General features: G+C 35.5%; 1 protein-coding gene across 2 annotated transcripts; it reads left to right on the forward strand.

Moving 5' to 3' along the window:
* Nucleotides 1-1,398: 1,398 nt before the first annotated feature.
* Nucleotides 1,399-21,735, forward strand: LOC106069527 (ultra-long-chain fatty acid omega-hydroxylase-like). 2 transcript variants are annotated; one of them, XM_056010811.1, is made up of 13 exons: nucleotides 1,399-1,552; nucleotides 5,981-6,184; nucleotides 8,279-8,423; nucleotides 9,650-9,822; nucleotides 10,555-10,679; nucleotides 12,450-12,512; nucleotides 13,390-13,513; nucleotides 14,711-14,855; nucleotides 15,320-15,449; nucleotides 17,418-17,613; nucleotides 18,125-18,207; nucleotides 18,980-19,045; nucleotides 21,216-21,735. In XM_056010811.1, the coding sequence occupies exons 2-13, from the start codon at nucleotides 6,023-6,025 to the stop codon at nucleotides 21,310-21,312; spliced, it is 1,509 nt and encodes a 502-aa protein (XP_055866786.1). In that variant the 5' UTR covers nucleotides 1,399-1,552; nucleotides 5,981-6,022; the 3' UTR covers nucleotides 21,313-21,735. The 2 variants fall into 2 exon arrangements, with proteins under 2 accessions (XP_055866786.1, XP_055866787.1); XM_056010812.1 differs by lacking the exon at nucleotides 1,399-1,552 and adding an exon at nucleotides 5,001-5,153.
* The last annotated feature ends 301 nt before the right edge of the window (nucleotides 21,736-22,036 follow it).

Raw genomic sequence — 22,036 nt, forward strand, 5'->3', positions numbered from 1 at the left:
CAAGGAATATAACATGTTAACTAACCTATTCAAAGGTCAAGACAAAGTTTTAAAAAAAATGTGCCGCAATAGCTGCTCTGTATGTAAAGCGCATTTATATTGTAAAGTTTCATTTCTATTTATATCAACACGCCTTGTCTTTGTAATAATAGATGTTTGGTGCATAGACATGTACTTTTATTGGTGCATATTTAATATTTCAAGCACATTATTAAGTTTTAAATATAAAAGGCTAATAAATTCCATAAGATAAATTAGTGGAACGAGGTCAAATTTATACATAGGCCTATTAATAGAAATGTCGGTAGGCCTACAGTTTGAGAAACGCTGAAATACCTGTTTAATAGACTTTTGTATGGAGAACTGTATAGTATAGAGGTGCTACTTATTGCTTGACCACTGCGCTGAATGGACCTCATTCACCAATCGTAAACAAACAACATTTAGTCACGTGATCTTATTGATAAAACAACGAAATAAACTGTCACGTGACAACCATCATGAATTAAACATGAGATCGTAAATTATATAGAAGAGATAGAGCAGCACGTGGCTAAATGTTGTTTGTTTACGATTGGTGAATGAGGTCCATTGGACACCTTTCCGAGGGATAACAGCATCATTTTATACAGAACGGCCTAACGGAGACCCACCCCCTCTTATCCGCAAGCGCTGTCTGTAAAGATCAATTCATACGGCATACGGGAAAGCAGCTGACAGAAGACGTCCTCTAAACGAGACACCTGAAGAGCTTTCACTTTGGTCTCAGGACACACTTTCAAGATTCAAAGAAAGACTCAGACAAAGAAATGATTAAATAAAACCCTGGCAGACAAGGGATTTGTCTGCATACCTTGCGGCACAATATGCAGGTCGAATCTGGTCACGTAAAATAGCCTACTACACTCTATCTTAATTCAAATCAAAGACAACGGGTTAGAATGGAGAGTTGCGCAGGGTGACACGGGGATGAAATGGGCAAAGTTCGAACTTGGGACTCTTGGTAAGAAAGTCCAGAGCCCATCCCACACCACAAGTAGCCACGTTATGACCTCTTAATTAATCGATTGAACAGTTAAAACAATATTCAGGTTAAGACACTGAATGCAGAGGCGGCCTTAAGGTAAGTGGGGCCCTGGGCGAGTGTCATATCAGGGACACGATGGGCTGACAGTGACAATTAAAGACGCTCTTTATCGCTGGGCCCCCCTAGAAAGCGTGGCCTTGGGCTGTCGCCTCACTCGCCACCCCTAAGGCCGCCTCTCCTCTGCTGTTGATAAAAGCATATGAGAATGTGGCCTTAAAATCTCCATTATTTCTTTAACTAGCGTGTGTTGACAATGTTATTGTTCACAAATCTTGCCCTATCAAAAGGGGTGGATGCACATATATTTTACCACTAGTTAGCCCACTGCTATCTAATCTGTAAATGGACCAAAGTCTCCAAAGTGTAACATAACAGCTTCTAGAGCTTCAAATTAAAACAATCTATTCATACGTAGGATACCGTAACACACCCTGACACTAAAGGAAATAAAAAACACCGCAGCAGGTTAGTGTTTCAATTAGAGATCTAGCAAGTGTTTCAATTAGAGATCTAGCAAGTGTTTCAATTAGAGATCTAACAAGTGTTTCAATTAGAGATCTAGCAAGTGTTTCAATTAGAGATCTAGCAAGTGTTTCAATTATGGATCTAGCAAGTGTTTCAATTATAGATCTAGCAAGTGTTTCAATTATGGATCTAGCAAGTGTTTCAATTAGAGATCTAGCAAGTGTTTTAATTAGAGATCTAGCAAGTGTTTCAATTATGGATCTAGCAAGTGTTTCAATTATAGATCTAGCAAGTGTTTCAATTATGGATCTAGCAAGTGTTTCAATTATAGATCTAGCAAGTGTTTCAATTATAGATTTAGCGTTGAAATTAAATAAACGAATGTCTGAAATGCCTATTTAAATACGATTTTTTAAAAGGCTATCTCAGTGCATCTAAGAGTCGTGTATAGATCTATATAATTTAACCTATTCTAATTATATACACTTGAAATAAAGTGTATCAAAACTGTATCTACGTTTCTGGATTTACCTACAGGCAACAAATAGGCTATATCTTAGCCCCCCCCCCCCACAATTGCTTGTCCCCCCCCCCCATAGTTCCAAGGATAGTTTCAATTATTTTGAAAAGAGAACTGATTATACTGGGGCCCATATCTCAGATAGCTTAGGGCCTTATCAAGTCTAAACCCAGCCCTACGTATTATGCCTAGCAATATTGTGGGCAATGCAGGTCCACTGGGAATCAGGTGGTTAGGGGCCTCAAACCTTTTCGCGAAGTATATATGAAATTTTTAAACTGGATATGTTTATAGTAATTCCTTATGGCTATTCATCAGCCCAGTCTTCAGCCTCTAGGCTTATATACCCTACGTAATATACCTAGCATATTGTGGGCAATGCAGGTCCACTTGGAATCAGGTGGTGAGGGGCCTCAAACCTTTTCGCGAAGTATGTATGACATTTTTAAACTGGATATGAGTTTTGTGGTTATCATTCATCAGCCCAGTCTCCAGCCTCTTAGCTTAGGAAATCCTTGATTCAAAAGAGATGGTGTAAATCTCCATAAAACATCGTTTGTTTGTTACCGCCAGTCACAAAAAAAAATACGATTTCTTTCTAGTATCTATACATTTTTTTCTAAAATTGATTTCTAGTAGGCCTACTGCTTAACAATAAACAAACAAGGAAACTTTGGGGCGCGCGCCACTGCAAAGGAGGGATCTGCAAAGAAGGTCACACTTAAAGGGACAACAAATGTATTTGCATCCCTATTAGAATATTGACCTAGTTAAATTAGACTTGAATAGACTTTTTTTTGAGGGCATCAAAAATGAGCTTCCAAACTAGGCATCATTTATCTTAGGTAGGCCTCTAGCGTGAAGGCTCTAAGTATTTTAAAAATTAAATGCGTTTGCTTTTTAGAATCCTGGGTTCAATTAGAGTAACAGCAATGGTAAAATCACTCAATTTAAAGACACTCCAGGTCCAGAAAAATGCTGTTCTAGAGAAATGAGCTAGCAGGTCACCATTGTATGCCTTCCTGATAGGTTCTTTTTGAGCCTCGAGCTGTTGTATAAGAAGAGTGATAACTCTTGGAGGGCCGAGATCAAATCCACAAGTCATCAAGACTCACTGTGTCAAAAGCTTAGTTGAGATCGATGAAGGCAGTGTAAAAACCAAAACAACAAAAAAAAAAAAAACAAAAAAAAAATAACAACAGACTCTGTCCCCTGTACGTATTATTTTCTACTATGTAGGCCTCTAAAACAAAAATAACTTCCAAATTAATTCTATCAACCAGCAAAACCAGATTGACTTTTTGAGAGCACACATTGCCTACTATGGAGCTGGTCAGTCGGTCAAGGAGCATTCTAGCAAGGATTTTTCTGTCAGTAAAGTAATGTCACGATGATTAGAGCAGTATGATAGGACCTTGTGTGTGTGTGTGTGTGTTTGTGCGTGTGTGTACAGGGATTGATGGATGGTAGCAGTGTCGTGGCATCCATGGCGCGAAAGGGATCAATGAACCTGGGCTCATGTCTCATGAGCAATAGGGACCCACAATGGCTCTTGAAATCTATCAAATTCTTATATAATTTACTTAGTGTTATTAAATATCTAACATGGATATTGAAAAAAAAAGCAATTAAACAAAGGAATGTAGGCTAAAAACGCGTTGATAAACATTGAGACCGATTTCTGCCAAACCACGCTGACTAATAAGTAAATGGAATGAAATAACTCCATTACTTCTAAAAGGTAGTACCGACATAAGAATGCCTTCCGAGTAATGTGCTGATGCATACTTGATAGCTAGGCCTACATATGTTTTTATTATACTCAATGTAGGGCCTTAGGGGAGGGAGCCTACCATCATATTTTTTAACCCGGGCCCATATGTTGCCTACATTGCTACGCCACTGGATGGTGTCCGTTTCTCTATTATTCTAATTGAAACTGTAGCCTTTATACTCTCTCTTTATACTCTATAGTAGCATTATGTTTTATCCATTTGATCAGTGATGGCTTATTCCCCTTCTTTCCTTTTAAAGCCCTTTATGGAAACTATACAATATATGCTATAGCAGTGATGCCCAACCTAATTCGACCCGCGGGCCGTTTTAATTTCCGATACACGTCTCGCGGGCCACATGACCGAAAAGTTTCAAAAAAAACGAAATGAAATTGTTCTGAAACTATTTTGGTACAAATTGTGAATTTAATACTTAATTAAAAGGTAATTTGACATATTTTTTTTTACGCGTTAGAAAACAGCTTCGTTTCTCTACTTCAAATGTGAGCAACAGTGAAGATAGCGTTACAACCGACTAAATATGTTGGTCTCTTTTTGGTCAATATTCACATGGATCCTCCAATCTCTAGACGTAGTTAAACAATCTTTTATTTGCGACTCAAACCAATACTGCCGCCAAATATATTTTATTATTGTGTCGTTTTTATGTTGTCGTTTTATTAAGCAGCCAGACACTTTCTTTATACAATATATATATATATCGGCTTATTATCATGTTCAACAAAAAAAAAACTTAAGATAGGTTCACTTTTCCTGGTAGATTCTACATTCAGAGTTCCAATGCAAAAATACACAAATGTTAAAGATCAAAATACCATCGGAGAAAAAGTGAGGGCCTAATCGTAGGTAAAGATACATTTTTTCAACCTTTTTTTTTTGGAAGGGAGATTTCTACACTTTGTGCCGACGTTTCGCCGGGCCTGATGGAACCTTGTCGCGGGCCGGATCTGGCCCGCGGGCCGTATTTTGGGCATCACTGTGCTATAGCTTTGTCCTCACCATTGCCAGTTGAGTTTATCTTGTTTTTTTTTTTTTTTTTTTCATTCTTCCATCCATGTAATTGTAAACAGTTGAAAAAAAAAAAGATTTCCCAGTAGCTTCCCTTGATTGAAACCAAAATAAACATTTTCCAAAAAGTTGGTATCTGTAACCGAGTGTACATCTAGTCCTATGTTAGTAGATCTAATATGTTAGAATAGATCTGTCGATACCTAGAATAATATTGATCTAGGTCTATATATAAAAATACAATTAACATGTTTCTGATGTTCCTTCAGAGTTGAAGGTAATCTAGACTATAGATTTCTAGATAGTATTACGGAGTATTAGTAAGTATAGGCCTACTTCCTAGATTAGTAGATAGATTAGATTTATGATATGATCATTTAGTCTTTAGATCTAGATCTAGTCCAAGTTCCAACCTCTTAATCTTAACTGACTTATGATTATCGACTTAACTTACAGTGACTTACTTGAGATGGGGATGACACTCGCTATACTCAGAATAACAGCAATAGGGTATGAACCAGGGACCATTGAGAGTGATTGACTGATTGAAACGACCGAACGACAATCATTCCAGCATGCATCATCATCATGTAATATGTAAGACTCAGTCAGTAGTCTAGTACATGATACATCATCAAGACTAGAAATTTAGAAGTAGAATCACTAGAATGTATTTAGATCTATTATTATATATTATGATAATATAATTATTATAAACTCTTCAGCCTGAATGTGGCTCTCCTGTGTAAACGGTGGTAGAGGTGATTAGGCCAAAGCTACAATTTCAAACCTAATCATGACCTAAATAGCGGCTGAACTTACTAATTATTCATGTAGTCTAATATTTTTGACTATATCTGTATTTTTGTTTTTAAAATAATATCTTTCGACCTAAGACCTGTGACACAGTACTATCTGACCTCTTAAAAGTACTGCTGCTGCATGTAATTAATTGAATTGTAGTATCTCTGTTCCATTGTACTTGATGATTTTATTTTAGTGACGCACTCATGACGGGTGGTAAATTTAAATGGCCTCAAGCCAAAAAAAATGTTGGTCACCACTGCCATTGTTTTAAAATGTTTTTTGTTTCATTTTAACTAGTATCACATCAAAGTTCTGGTAAACCAGGTGATTATACTCAGAATGGCTGCATCAGTTTATTTAGTTGGAGTGGTGTTCCTGGGGGCTCTTACCTATCTTACTATAAAATTGGTGATTGCATTCAAGAGTCTTATTAAAAGAAACAGTTACTTCAAGCAGTTTCCACAAAACCCTTCCAATTTTTTTGTTGGTCACCTGTTTGAGGTAAGTGTCTTTTGGTTTATGCAAATATCTGATGCAACATGCATTTTATGTTAGACTATTATTCAGGGGCAAACTGGGTGTCAAAATCGGCCCCGGCATTTTTATACCATTCCGCCCATACCTTGTATATAATATGATGGGCATCCATTTCTAGTTCAACCTGTCCTGAAAATCATTTTGTTAAGTTTTATAATGTATCGATGACTTTACGCATATATACAGTGTATAAGAAATATAGGCCTTATGCTGCTTTTTAATAACTTTGTGTGTAGGCCCTTTAAGGATGAAAGCTAGGGCAATTATTTTATTTCTGAAAATTTAGATTAAATTAGCATTACATTGTAGAGTCTGTTAAAGATTTTTTTTTTAAACACTATGCTTAGAGGACCCCTAACAGTTTAATACTTTCTATAGTGGCATTCATGAGGCCCTTTAGGTGGCCCTACCTGCCCAATTGAGTACCGGCCCTATTGGCCTTGGCCCTTAAAGCCAGTCTGCCCTTGCTATTATTATAATTACATGTACTGGTAATATTCATCGCAGTGTTGTCACAGCTTTTTGAATTCTATTCCAGAAGCATTCAACAAACTAATTAATTAATGGTCGACCTAGTAGCTTTTTAAAGCTAATAGCTTAAATAGAAAAAAGGGAGTGTCATATCCACAATTATCACTGCAGCTATCTGTTGTGTTTTAGAGTGTTATTTAGATGTTAGACAGAGATCTAGTTGTGGACTGAACAAATCTTCACATATCTCAAATAACTTAACTGTGGTCAAGTTGATATGCTTAAGATAGGATTAATTTTAGAATGGAATAAATATTATATTCTACTCTATCTTCAGGTTCTATACTTAGAAAAAAATATTTAGGGGTTACTGTTATAATTATGTTTATTTCTAGTTTTAATGCAGTCTATAGTTTGTCTCAATTTTATTTAAGGTTGGTGTGTTGTTGTTGTTTTCATTCTCAGTTATTGTGTTTATGTTGCTTTTTTTTCTCAACCATTGTGTTTATGTTATTTATGTTTTGTTGTTTGTTTTGTTGGTTCATTAGGTTCATTCAACATTTCACTTTGGCAACATTTTTGGCAATCAGGGACACAAGAACTGCATTATTGTCTTGACATAGGTGGCTTATGACACCTATTTGCACTCTAATTTTTGTTTTGTAGTATGTAAAGACAGATGTGGTGGCTGAGCGGTAAAGCCTCTGGGTTTCCAAATTCAAATCCTGGAGATGAGTGGGATTTTTTAATTTTGGGATCTTTAGGGCACCTCTGAGTCCACACAGCCCTAATAGGTACCTGACATTGGATGGCTAAGCGTAAAGGTGTTCAGTCATTGTGACATCCTCACTAACAGACTGCCACAGAAACAGATGACCTTTACATCAACTGCCTTATAGATCACAAGGTCTGTGAAGGCAACTGAATCACATTCTTTTTTTTATGTCTTATGTACTTAGTGATTTAGTCTTTATCCATCATATACTTAAAGCAATTCTGTATACTGGGACAAATTCATACCAGAACTTTTTCTTTCATTGTGACTAGGAAGATAAAGTACAATGCTAAGAGAAAAACAAACATTGTACAAAGTATGGTATAAAAAGAATGAACCAATGGCAATGTTCATCCACCACATTTGAATTAATTTCTCTTATTCATAATAAAAAGAAAAAAAAGTTAAATGTAATACATTACAGATAATAAAGGTTCACCTTTCAGGCCTTGTAATCTTTAGGGGAGATGATGTAAAGGTCATCTGCTTCTGTGGCTCACAGTTAATACGTTGTCATGTGACCAGCACAACATCCAATTGGCTTTACTTTTCCCCAACTAATGTCAGGTACCCATTAGATCTGGGAGGACTCAAAGACACCCAAAGATCCTGAAGTTAAATATCCCAGTCTTCACCAGGATTCGAACCCGGTACCCTCACTTCGTGCCTCCTTATTCATAATGGGAAAAATTTCATTGTCTTTGTAATAATAGTCGCTTCAGTATCCAGGACTTTGAGAATGATAATGTGAAATCCCTCGTAAAGAATTTAAAGTTTAGGAAGTCAATGAACACAAGTGACAATTTCCTCAGTATCCAGGCCCAGATGAACGAGGTTTGGCCTTTCAAAGGGACATGACAGGCAGACATCCAAGATGCTCTGTTGTATGGATGCTTCAAACTCCCATGCTTATTGTTAGTCATCCAGACACAGTCAAGGTGATTCTCAAGTCTTCAGGTAAATCTAAGCTTTTCTCTAATTCTTGACATTTATTGAAGTTTATTTTTTTTAAATACATCTAATAAAAAGATTTTAAAAGAAATTATAGAATGGATTAAGCAGTAATCTGTTATTTAAACTTTTTTTTATAGTCAGTTTTTTTTCCATTACTTTTTATTAATAAGACAAAAGGGTGTTTAATTTGTTAGAAATATTTTTATGAGAAAATATATAGTTCATCCATCGTGGTTCAATGATGATCACTTTTGTCATCAAGGGGGTTGAGGGCTTACAAAAGAGTCTTGTGGCTCATGGCTATGAAGAGTCACAGCTTGTAACACCAGGGAAAGTGGATTGTGTGTCTGCAGGAGGCAGAATGACCACTGGGCCACTGTATGGAATGTTTCAAATTTGAATTTTGGTAATTAAGACTTCTCTGAGTCCAACCAGCTTTTCAGTGATCATGTCACATACGCAATTGAACTACTATAAAGAGTCTCTTTTAAATAAATTACTTTATTTATAAAATAAAGTCTCCAACAAAACCACTTTCCAACATCACATTCACAGCTTGCACCTAACATTTTTTTTTACAACTTGTTGTTGTAAGCTTGTAAGAAATGGATTGCTTTTCAGTGTTTCTCTTTTTAAGTGGATTCGCTTAATTTTACTCTCTGAACTCATGACTTGTTTTGTGACTTGTTTTGTGACTGTTCTCAATGACCTGACTGTTATTGAGGCCTTTGGAAATGAAGATTGTTATCTACCGTGTCTTGCAGGACAGCATGGGATAACTTCAGGAAAGATTTGAACTTGAAAGCATCAGGACAACAGTCCAAATCACATACTTATACATACATATTGGCAATCATCCTGTGATCAACTGTGCTTCTTTATTCTGTACAATCTTAAAGTAAAGATTAACTTATCAGCAGATAAATCAGATCTCTTTCTTACCCAAATTCATTTTTCCCTCTGTATTTTTCCAGGGTTTTAATCTATGGATTAACAAAAAGAAAACTTGTTTCTGTGAGAGGTCTTAAATGAAAAAAAAACAAAAACTCTTATTGACTTTGTGACATGCTGAATAAATCTTTATTTTTTGGTCTCGTTCTTTGTTTTAATCAGAAGCATTAAAAGACAAACCTTTATAAAAATGTATTGCATTTTTTACGGTTGTTATCGTCTTTGAATCATTCAACTGCTATCTTACACTATATCTATTTGTTAGTATTTTTTTCCAGAACCTAAAAGCACACGTGTGTATAATTTTATTCGGCCTTGGATTGGGGATGGGCTTCTGACCAGTAGAGGAGAGAAATGGGCAAGAAACAGGCGACTTCTGACTCCTGCATTTCATTTTGAGATTCTCAAAAACTATGTGGAGTTGAAAAATAGGAGTGCTGATCAGTTGCTGGTAATTGTCACTTGTGCATTGAGTTACAGTGTTTATGTTATTCTCTCTTTTAACTGTATGTGTAACTTATATTTGAGAAGATGCTAGTTTGTGGTAGGGTTAAAGGACAGTGTCTTTAATGTTTCAAAAATGTATTCACAAGTTTCAAGTGTTACATTTCTTGGCAGACAGGTAATGGATGTCTGTCTGGCCATATAGTTTGTGTATCTGACTGTCATTGTGATGGTCCCAGGCTTGAATCCCATCTGCTGTCATTTGCTGCCCTCCTGTAAGAGTTTAGGGCTAGGATGTATTCATGTAACTATTTCTGAAAGAGCGTCTGAAGCTTACAAGTCAAGTCATTTGAGAAAGGGCAGATAAAGAAGTGATTTCCCTATTTTTGAAACTAACGCGCAGCAGTGGTGTTGTAATCATGGGAATGGCTAACCATCTTAAAGCTTGAGAAGCCAAATTAGAAATCATATCTTAAACTCCTACTGCTTTGTCTTCCACTCCCACTCTTTATTCAGGATGTGACAGTTTCCCAGTTGATTCTGCCATATTTGTGTTTGATGTTATATCAGATTATTACATTTAATATTTAAAAATTATGCTATTTACTTATTTAACAATCTTATTTTTGCCTTTCTAATTTTTTTTTCTAAGAATAAAATATCTATATATATTTTTGTATCTTTTTTTTTTAATGATAATTTATTTTTGTTTTTCATATTCACCTGATCATGAAATCAGCTGAAGTTTCAACAGTGCGCAGATACTGGGCAACCTCTTCAAGTCTTCGCCAACATCACAATGTTTACACTTGATGTGATTTTAAAGTGTGCCATGTCTTATGAAACAAATTGCCAGTCCCAAGGGTTTGTACACTTTTCTTTGACATTCAAGTTTCCTCAAAATTGAGATTGTTGGTCTTTTTTAGTTGGCATAGGCAGAAGCTAGAGTGAAAAAAACTTAAGTTCTATTTCAATAAACACATTCTCAAAGAGGCTGTTAAAGTAAAGCTCAAGTAATGCACAGTTTACAGTGACTAATATTTTAGTTAACTGCCTTTTATTTATAATAATATCTGGCTGGACAAGTGATCTTAACAAAGCTTATATCAACTCATTCTGTCTGGTAAAAACTTTTTACGTTATTCTCCGTCTCCCAATCTCAGATCAAGCTGAAATTTTTTGCACAATTATTTCTTTTACCTGACAACACAAATATAATACAAAAAAATTAACAAATTAGCTAATTAGCTTTTGGTAATAAATTAATTTTGTTTGGTATCTCGAACAATGGAAAGAAATTGTAATTGATTTTATAGGTTGTTCTCTGAGTCTTAGTGAACACCAAACTGAAAAAAGGACAAGAGTATAGAAACAATAAATAACTATACAATCTTCCATGTTCTTAAGCTGTTCAAGAAGGCTTGAGCTGCCGAGTATGAATTCAGGTCGTTCACTCCCCACATCCCTATCCAACTGGTCCAGACAAGTGATAGGATCACAGCATAAAAGCATGAAATTGCACTAAACAAAACCAATTGGTAAAAATATTTCAATTCGCACAGTTCAAATGCAGGTCGTTCCCACCCCCCCCCCCTTTTTTTTTTAAATTTTATTTTCATAAATGCTTTTTTATTGTTTGTTTAGATTTATTAAAAATCAAATTACATGACTGATCCAAATTTATTGATACAATAAAAGCTTTGTTTTTTTAAAGTATATAAAAAAAATGTTTTCTTGTTTTAACTTCCGAGCACAAACGTTAACTCTTGTATAAATATATACTTATTCCCTTTCCTTCCAGCATCATAAAAGGAAAGAGAATGTTTTTAACTTTTTTGGGCTATTTTTTCTACTATGGGAAATTTATTTTTGTTTCTCAAAACTAATGTGTAAATAAACATTTTAACAACTCATGAGACCTTGGTGCTTACATTTATAAAGGGAACATGACAAATCATTCTCAGGCATATTGTTCACTGACAAATCATTCAGAACAATAGGTCCACCCTACTATTCATTCAACTGACAAAACATTCAGCAGATACAGTGTTCACCTGTCTTTTATTTTTTAGAATTTATTTAATTAACTAATTCACTTAATCAAAGAGCATTTAGACAATGGAGCCCATTATTATTTAAACAGGCTTTAAACTTATTCCTGCAAACTAGTTTAACATATAAGCATAACAGGCTCAGTTTTATCTAAGACCCACAGTCACATAGTTTACATCACAACCATTATATGATTCAGAAGTATAGCAAGTTTTTAAGTCTTATCAGCTTCTTTCTGAAAAAAATCTTGTTGCTTTCTGTCATATAAATCTCCTGCTGATGGGAAGGGTTTAAATCTCATGTTATTGTACTAATATGAAACTGATGCTAATCCAGCCAGTATATTTTTAATTCAACGAAGAAAGCAAATTATCCAAGGGAGATAAATATTTTACAAGTAAACTCCTAATTACTCTACTGTTAGCCTAAAAAAAAAAATTGATGTGTTTTTTATGTCCTTAACTTATTGTAATAATTCCTGTCCTTTTTAAGTTTGGGTAAAACTCTTAATAAAAAAGTTCAATGGTATACATTCATGTTGAATGTTCAGATTTGAAATAATACTTTGGTTGTTGATTGCAGAGAGAAACATCCATATGTCCAAGCAGTAAATCAGTTGTCAGAATTGATGGTAGCCAGATTTTTGTAAGTGATCTTGTCATTTTTTAAAGATTTTATAGTTTTAATTCTGACTTGGTTCAAAAATTTGATATTATCATGATCATTATCATCTGTCCCTTGACATTCTCATAGAGGTGCTGCAACAGTTTGTGTAACCAAATCCTGGACAGCAGTTTTTCTTTATGCAATTTAAGAGGGTTTCATTGTCATTTGTTTTAGAATCTTGAACATTGATTTTGTTGCGCTTTCTAAAGAAATTAATATTTTTATTAATCCTCAGTAAACATTTTCGTTCTGGATTCAGTAACCCAAAAAATATCAATCTTGTATTAGCTTTTGTCTCTGGTGTAGCAGATATTGTGGTACATTCAATAATGATGACTGCTCCCTCAGAAGTCTTTGTCACTTTGTTTTGTTGTCCTTTGTGCTGTGTACAAGATATTGATGTGACTAGAAAAATACTGAATAAAAAAAAATAGGAACATGGCATTTCTTATATACCCAACATATTTTCATCAATAGTATTAAGGACATGTCTTTAATTCTGAAGATAAAGGATGAGTGCAGTATGACCATGCAAACCCAGTTGCAACCTGTTTATTTAGCCACATCTATTGTAGACAAAGCCGTGGTCTGCCAGTGGTCTTATTTTCACCAATAATGTCACAAAATTTGTCTCTACAAATTCAGCTTCACATTCACTTTTGTTTTACTAAAATAGTCTTTGGCAAGATATTATTACAATTTTAAAAAACCCAACTAATTGTAACTTGTATGTAGGCTAGTGCCTTCTTTATAAAAAAGATTTATAAAAACATACCAAACAATAGTCACTACTTAATGTGACTGCGCAATTGTATTTCAAAATTTCATAAGCTATCTGTCAAAACTTCTGTTTCAGTCAGCCATGGTTGCACTCTGATTGGTTGTATTTTCTGACCCCCTCTGGCAGGAAGTTCAAAAAACATTGTGACTTTGTGCACAGAGTAGCAGAAGACATAATTAACAAAAGGAAGGAATCCATTGTAAGTTGTAGAAATGTTAACATTACACTTAATTTTTTTTCAACAGGATGTTTCATAATTTTGTTTGCCTTGTACACACTCCAACTATTAGTCTGTACTGCTGCATGTTGAGGAATTACTTTTTTTTGTTGTTGTGACAAAAATTAGTATTGGTTGGCCTCCTTCAGTCGTAGAGCGACTATGGTTAATCTCGAACAAGTGAGATGAAAGCCTTGGCATTGTTTATGGTCGGAACTATGTCGCCCACACAGCAGTTCCCCCCTCTCCGCGCAGCTGAAGAGACCAAAGGAACGGATTTTCCGATACAGTTTGGGATCAGTAGCACTGCAGGCTCTGCCAGGCTGTAGCACGGTGGGCCACAATCTGCCTGAGGGTCACCAGCTCCTGATTTTTTCTCAGGGTTGTCTCCCGAAGCCTTTCCCGCATTTGGGTATAGCCGCAGTGGAGGATTAGATTCAGAGTTTTCCTTCTCCTAGATGTGTAGCCAACCAAGGCTAGTGAGCCCCTCCTGCCCGAAGCTTACTGGTTTAGGCGCCAGTTGCTCACCTTTGCCCCTTCTCCTGTTGGTGGTAACAGTTCCGCCAGGCTCAGTATCTGAACCACACGTGAAGGCCATGAGTTGGACTGGTTGTCAGAGGTTATTTGAGACGCATGCCATAGGAAGTTAGGTAATGGTAATGGTAGGTATAGGTAATGATGGGCTTAAGACCATTACCACTTCTGGCGTTAACAACCTTGCGGAACCAAACATTAGTATTAATTATTGTCTTTTCATGATTCAGGCTAAGATCACTTTTTCAAGGTATTCAGTTCTCTAAAGCAATATGCAAGCTCTGCATTTCTAAACTGGCAATATAACATGGTTAAGGCATACCAGAGCATTTCAATTGCAACAGCATATAACTGTGTTCTGCCCTAAATCTGAAATGTAGTTCTATGTGCTTCTTATCTTTTGGAATGAATGTTTTTAATTAGCAGATTGTGTTTACTATTCCCAATAGAACTTATAGATGTCTGGTTTGTCTATAAATTTTTTATTTTTTTTTACTTTGAAAAAAATGTTACAACATTGGCTTGTTTTTAATTATATATATATTTATTTTTAACTTAATAGGTCGAGCATTTCTCTTGTTACACTTAATTCAAAACCAAAGCATACCTCTATGCCCTAAAGAAATGATATCTATATTCTATCAGAAAAGTGAAGGCTTGCCAAATACCAATAGAAGCAACCGTAAGTGTCTTGACTTTTTGGACATTTTGCTAACAGCTAGAGATGAAAATGGTCAAGGATTGTCAGATGCTGAAATACGAGATGAAGTTGACACCTTCTTATTTGAAGGTTACTCCTTTTTTTTTTTTTTTTTTTTTTTTTTTTTACAGATATTAATTATAATGGGGTGTGGTGGAAGATTAGTGGTAAATTGCTAGTCTTCCTAACTTTGGGGTTTCGTGTAGAATCCTTGTGAAGCTGGGATTTTGAACTTCATGATTTTTAGGATGACGCTGGGTCCACTTAAATCAATGGGGTCCCAGACGTATGTTGGGAAAATAAAGGCAGTTGGTCGTTGTGACACCTTGTTAACTGTCAGCTCTAGAAACAGATGAGCTTAACATCATCTGCCCCATAGATCGCAAGGTTTGAAAGGGGAACTAATAGTGATAATATATTTAAAATTTGTTAGAGGTGCATACGCTTTATTTCCAAAGGATACATCATTCTAAATTAAACTTTGCAATAAATTAAAAATAGTCTATTTCTATTCTTGAATTTTTATTCATCATTGTTTTAAAAAAAATATTTAGGTCATGACACTACTGCCAGCGCCATCTCTTGGGCGTTGTACTCCATTGCCGAGCATGAAGATGTACAAAGACGTATCAAAGAGGAACTTGAAGAACTGATGGCAACCAAAGACTCTACAGATATCTTGTGGTAGATATCAAATTGTTTTATCTATCATTAAGTATATCTTCAGTTGCAATGACAGATTTTAGTACATTTGGGTATGATTTGTCCTTATTCAAAGAGAACAAAACTCCAAAATGAATAAAGCACACAGTAAAAAATCCAAGAAAGAAATTCCAAATAATTTCATTAATTTATTGCTTGTACTTTTAGTTAGTATTTTTACTACTTTCAAATTATTAAAACCATAAAATGCAAACATTTTGTGTCTATTACTAGAAAATCTCTGAAGGTAAAGCCTCTTTCTTAGGTTTCAAACGTTAATGTGATGAAACATGATTACTTTCATGGTATCAACCATTGCTTAAAGTATGCACTACATTACACATGGCTTTACAGACTTTCTGTTTTCTGATGATAACATTTTCTATAATAAAATAGACATTTTTAAAATCTAGACTAAGATTATTGCTGCTGGACCCTAGGCTCTTTTGAAGTCTGTGCCGTGGTTAAGTAGCTTGCTGTACATCTCAGTTGCCTAGTCCTTTCATACAGGATGTCTGATGACTTCCTGTTTGTTTTACAATGTTTTGTATTATTTCATCATCTCATCTCTGCCTGTGGTCCTTCTGGGGCATAGGCCACCAACCAGCTTCCTCCAGGCATCTTGGTTCTGGGCGAGTCTCTCCAACTATCACCACCTCTTGCCCATCTGCATGGCATCTGCTTCCAGATTGCGGCGCCATGTACGCTTCTTCATAATTAAAGATTATTACATCTTCCCACAGGTAGAAGGGGGCAGGTGGTGGGCAGGGACTGTTACAACACATTCTGCATACCACATGACAAGGTAGTCATCCTAAGCGTGGGATCAAGGTCTGCATTTGGGTTAGGTGTGTGTAGAGAATGCAGGCTTCTGTTGCAATTAGAGTCCATTTTTCATTTAGTAGAGCGTTTCAGTCTTGCATTGGTGTCAGTAGCTTACATACTCTACTAGATAACATGTATAAAATCTTCACCATCAGACCTTAAAGTCAACACCATTTAATAAGTCACTTATTATCTAGAACTGTAGCAGCAATTTATTAGGAACTATTTATTATATATGTCATAATGATAGGTATGTCAAAAGTAAAGTAAAGTTCCCCTTTCAGACCTTGAGATTTATAGGGCAGATGATGTTAAGATCATCAGTTTCTGTATGTAAAAAGATTCTTTATTATTTGGAAGCCAAAAATAGTTTTGTTGTTAGCCATAAAATATCAATAAAGCCTTTGAACATTTCCAAATATTGTTTCCAATAGTTGTTTCTTTTTTATATATATGTGCATATAACTTATATTACATTAACTTAGCCAAACAATATACAAGTGCATATTAATATTCCTGTATCAAGTAATTTTTTATTTTTTTTACCTTACTAATAAATATCATTTGAAATGTTTACTGAATGTTTCTGTGGTCTGAAAATCTATAGAGGGCAAGCTTTCCATTGATAAAAACTTGAACAAACCTAGACTTACCATTATTATATAATGTAGACTGCATGCAAGAGATTCCAACATCCCCTTTATTAATGCCATATACATTTAGAAGCTTGGGTAAATTAAGATTGTCTTGAATTCTAGAATTGAAGTTCTGGCTTAATCAGAATTAGGGCGCATGTTTGGCTTCCAAACTGAGGAGTCTTAAGTTTGAACTGTGATGAAGATCTGGGATTTAGATCTTTAGGACTCTCCTGAGTCCACCCAACCATAATAAGTTCCTGGTATAAGTTTGGGAATTAAAGGGTTAGTCATTGTACTCACCACATGACACCCTCATTAACAATGGGCCATAGAAACAGATGAGCTTCACATCACTTGCCCTCATAAATCACAAGGTCTAAATTAGAATTAGTATTCTTATAAGGGTGCTTACCTTGGTTGCTAATTCTATGACACTCAGCCACCAGATACTTACCATCATGTCACTTATTTCCTTGTATGTCTCCAGGGATGATCTTCCGAGGCTTCCATACCTGACAATGGTCATCAAGGAGGCAATGCGTCTCCACTCACCTGTCCCATTTATACAGCGGGAACTCACAGTGGACACAGAAATAGACGGAAGGATAGCCCCTGCTGGGACAATGGTCAGCATAGTATTATACAATTGTCACCACAACCCGACAGTGTGGGAAGATTCTCTGGTGAGTAGCACAACACTGATAAGTTGATAATAAATATTAGCATTGTCTTGTATTGTGAACATTACGGATGAGTGCAGTGTTTCACATGGCTATGCAGACCCAGTTTCAACCTGCTTATTTTGATAAGTAATGATTATAATTGAATTGATATAGCCAAGTGTTGTTAACATATATACAGCAAGACTAACAAATCTGACATGCATTAATTACTCTTGAGTTTAAATTAAAATAGTTAAGAAGAATTGAGCTTATGTAACCTTAATACTTAAATCCGGCACCTGACTTTTGTGGCTTAGACTCTAAGCCAGGTCAAACTGCTCTTTATGACAGGTAAAAAGGATAAAAACATATAATACATGACGCCCTGAGCTCACAAATGTCATGTAAATTGGGAAACAATATTACTCCCCAAAGAAAATTGTGACAGTAACAAAGCACATAGTAGAATGTCATTAATTATAAAGTTCATTCAAAACATAAAGTATCTTTACATGACAAACTCATTCCCCAGAGGTTTGACCCTGATAGATTCCTCCCTGAGAACTCAAAGGATAGAAATTCGTATGCCTTTGTGCCTTTCTCAGCAGGTCCAAGGTAAGAACACAGTATTTTTTTTGCAAGGTGCATATCATTATGAGAAATGTATTTTAAAACACTTTCGTTTCATATTTATTCAGGCTTGGTTAGTGTGGGTGACTTAGTCTGTAATTATGATACTTCTTTCAAGTTCTGACTGTAAATACTTCCATAAAAACACTTTTGAAATGTTATTCGATTCTGAAAAAAAAAAACCTGATGTTTTTGTTTTTTAAGTTAGCACTCAATGTTTTTTTTTCATTGAAACCTTTCCTCATTTCCTCAGTGTTCGTTTCATATGAACAATAGAATGCATCTTCTTCTTAGGACTTTTCTAAATGGAAGCTATCCATTGCCCTTTTGTCCATTCAAAACTAAATGGTTCTTTTCCCTCTTCATTTTTAACCAGCATAACTTTCATCATTTTTCTGAATAAATTAACATAGATCTAGACTTAAAGGGACTTAAATAAAAAAAAACCATAAAAAAACAAAACAATAATGACATCTTTTCCTCACATTTCTCTCGCGTCTTCCGTCATCCTGAAACCTCTGAATTTGATTCCGTTGTAGGGTAGTTTTAAAACAAAATCACAAGAACCTGTCTTAGTACACAAACTCTGCAAGGGTAGAATACCATCTTCTACTCTATGCTAAAACTCTAGTTGTTCTCTGGTATATGTTAGAAACAAGGGCAATCATTTAGGAAGCTAATAATTATAGATTAAAAGTTGGCATTGAAAAGAAATATTATTCTCTTTAATAGTCTAGAACATGATTTCTTCCCACAGAAATTGCATTGGTCAGAATTTTGCCATGGATGAAATAAAAATTGTGCTAGCTCGGATTTTATCAAAGTAAGTTGAAATCATTTCTCAACTTTTTGGCCTCTCAGCCGTACCATGTTATTCATTTAGAGGAGGGCTATTGCCATAATGTAATAAGCACTCAACTAGCTTTAAAAAAAATACTGCCAACTGTATGCACATCAAACAATCTGTGACAACCTGGCCAACTTCTGCCCTTGGGTCAGGTGTAACTGTTATCACTAACTGTCACGGCCTAGTTCTTGTTGTAGGCGTGATGACGCGAATGTCTCTGAGTGTTATAGATACCTCTTCTGGTATTACTATAATGTTCTTAACTAAATACTTTCTCACACGCACTAGATTTGCAGGTGCATGAGAACACTAACATATTGAACTCTCCAACCACAAACATTTAGAATTATTAATAGACTCCAGGTCAGCGGACACGATTTTATTACATATAAAATATGCATGAAATAATTCACAAAAGATATTGGCGACTTCAGCCATCACACAAATTACATCCAAGGAAATAAATCCTGAATTCAAATCAATTATAATATCTTCAATACTTATACATAACTCTGCTGTCAAAAAATATCCATAGCACTCTTCTCTCTCTGAGGTGTTCACCTCGTGGTCAGTTACTTGACCAAGCAAAATCTCGTGCTGACCGCACGGAATAGTTAAGTGACTACTAGTCACCAAATGTTGCAAGGGTTCTAAAACTGGTATATGACACTAACACAGGAAGGGAAAAGGCAATTAAACACTTGAACCAGTAAGCTTTGGGCAGGTGAAGAAGGAAAACTCAGACCTCTAAAAGAAGGAAAATTCAGACCTCTAGAAGAAGGAAAACTCAGACCTCTAGAAGAAGGAAAACTCAGACCTCTAGAAGAAGGAAAACTCAGACCTCTAGAAGAAGGAAAACTCAGACCTCTAGAAGAAGGAAAACTCAGACCTCTAGAAGAAGGAAAACTCAGACCTCTAGAAGAAGGAAAACTCAGACCTCTAGAAGAAGGAAAACTCAGACCTCTAGAAGAAGGAAAACTCAGACCTCTAGAAGAAGGAAAACTCAGACCTCTAGAAGAAGGAAAACTCAGACCTCTAGAAGAAGGAAAACTCAGACCTCTAGAAGAAGGAAAACTCAGACCTCTAGAAGAAGGAAAACTCAGACCTCTAGAAGAAGGAAAACTCAGACCTCTAGAAGAAGGAAAACTCAGACCTCTAGAAGAAGGAAAACTCAGACCTCTAGAAGAAGGAAAACTCAGACCTCTAGAAGAAGGAAAACTCAGACCTCTAGAAGAAGGAAAACTCAGACCTCTAGAAGAAGGAAAACTCAGACCTCTAGAAGAAGGAAAACTCAGACCTCTAGAAGAAGGAAAACTCAGACCTCTAGAAGAAGGAAAACTCAGACCTCTAGAAGAAGGAAAACTCAGACCTCTAGAAGAAGGAAAACTCAGACCTCTAGAAGAAGGAAAACTCAGACCTCAAGAGGAAAGGCTTTGTGAGTTAACCCTGAGAAAATCAGGAGTCAGTGTCCTATGGGCAGCTTGTAGCACACAGCGCTTCACCCTGGTAGAGCCTGCGATGCCCCTGATCCCAAACATGCTGGAGAGAGGGGAACTGCTGTGTGGGTGACATTGTTCCCACCAAAGATAATACCCAGGCATTCTTCTCATTTCTATGAGATGATTGTCACTTTGCAACTGTAGGCTGCTATAGAGTTAAGAGGTACTTGAACTTATGGACTTCAAAACCCTGAGTGAGAACTCAAATTCATTACTTCCATATGCTCAACCACTTGACCGCCCCAGGCCTTTGAAACATTAGTATTAAGGTATTATACTTCTTCTTTATCTCTTATTAGTCTCCCCTGTTTATGATTGGTTGTTAAGAATAAGAAAATAAGAAAATCAGCATAGCACATAGGTACTACTTGGAGATCTGTAGTAGATATTGGATGGGTGCCTGACTGTATGCTACACTTTTTTTAGACTGTCATCTAGATGGTTCTGAATCCAAACCCTGCCAACTGACATGTCCTGCTGTCCTGGTTAAGGTTTGGGCCAGGACATCTTCATTGCTGAAGGAAAGTCAGTAGTTTATAAAAGAAAAGAAACAATGAATGCATCTTGAAAACATTTGGTACACATCAAACAGTGGTCTTAGCAATAGCTCTCTTCTATTGTTATTTGTATTTTTTTTTGTCTTTCAGATTCAACATTCGTCTTGATCCAAATCACAAGGTGGCAAAGTCAGAGAGTATAGTCATGAGAGCAGAAAATGACATTCAACTATTGGTGTCAGATTGAGGCTACACCACTGAGCACAAAACTTTATGCTGGAGACCTTTGCAATCTTCAATTAGATTTATCATGGAATATAAAACCTGATCATCACACATCAGTAATAGTTTGATAACTGTATATTGAAAACTTGTATAATTCACAGATCTAGTTTGTTTGCACTAAAATATTTGACCTGGGAAATATATAAATTTTTGACGCGTAGGACGTAATCATCTTATTTTTTTAAAGTAAGGTCTGTATTTTATAAGATAAGAAGAAGATAATATTCTTGTGAAAATATTTCTCTATTTCAGCATTGATTTTTAATAGATGTATGAAAAAATTATACATTTCTTCAAGGTTTATAATACAAAATACTTGTATATGTCATTTTTCAGAAATGTTTTGTATCAATATGTTTAAACATTTGTTGATGAACAGCATTGTACATTTTCAATTTATTTGTATTTTTTTTTCCCAAATTGGGTTATACTGTTTTTTTTTAAGGTTCATAAAATATTATATTTGAAAATATCCTTTAAAGTAATTGAGTTATACATTTTATTTTATTTTTACTGTAATATTTGTGCATGATTTTTATGCATTTTTAATAAAAGTCATCTAAATTCATTTTTATTAGGGTATAATACTGTCATTTAAGAATATCAATTGATTTCAGACAAAAACAAAAGTGTATTATAACTTGAAGGTCAAACAATAAGAGACTTTGACTTTTACAAAGTACTTT

This window comes from Biomphalaria glabrata, chromosome 14 (assembly GCF_947242115.1).
Source record: "Biomphalaria glabrata chromosome 14, xgBioGlab47.1, whole genome shotgun sequence".
Taxonomy (NCBI): domain Eukaryota; kingdom Metazoa; phylum Mollusca; class Gastropoda; family Planorbidae; genus Biomphalaria; species Biomphalaria glabrata.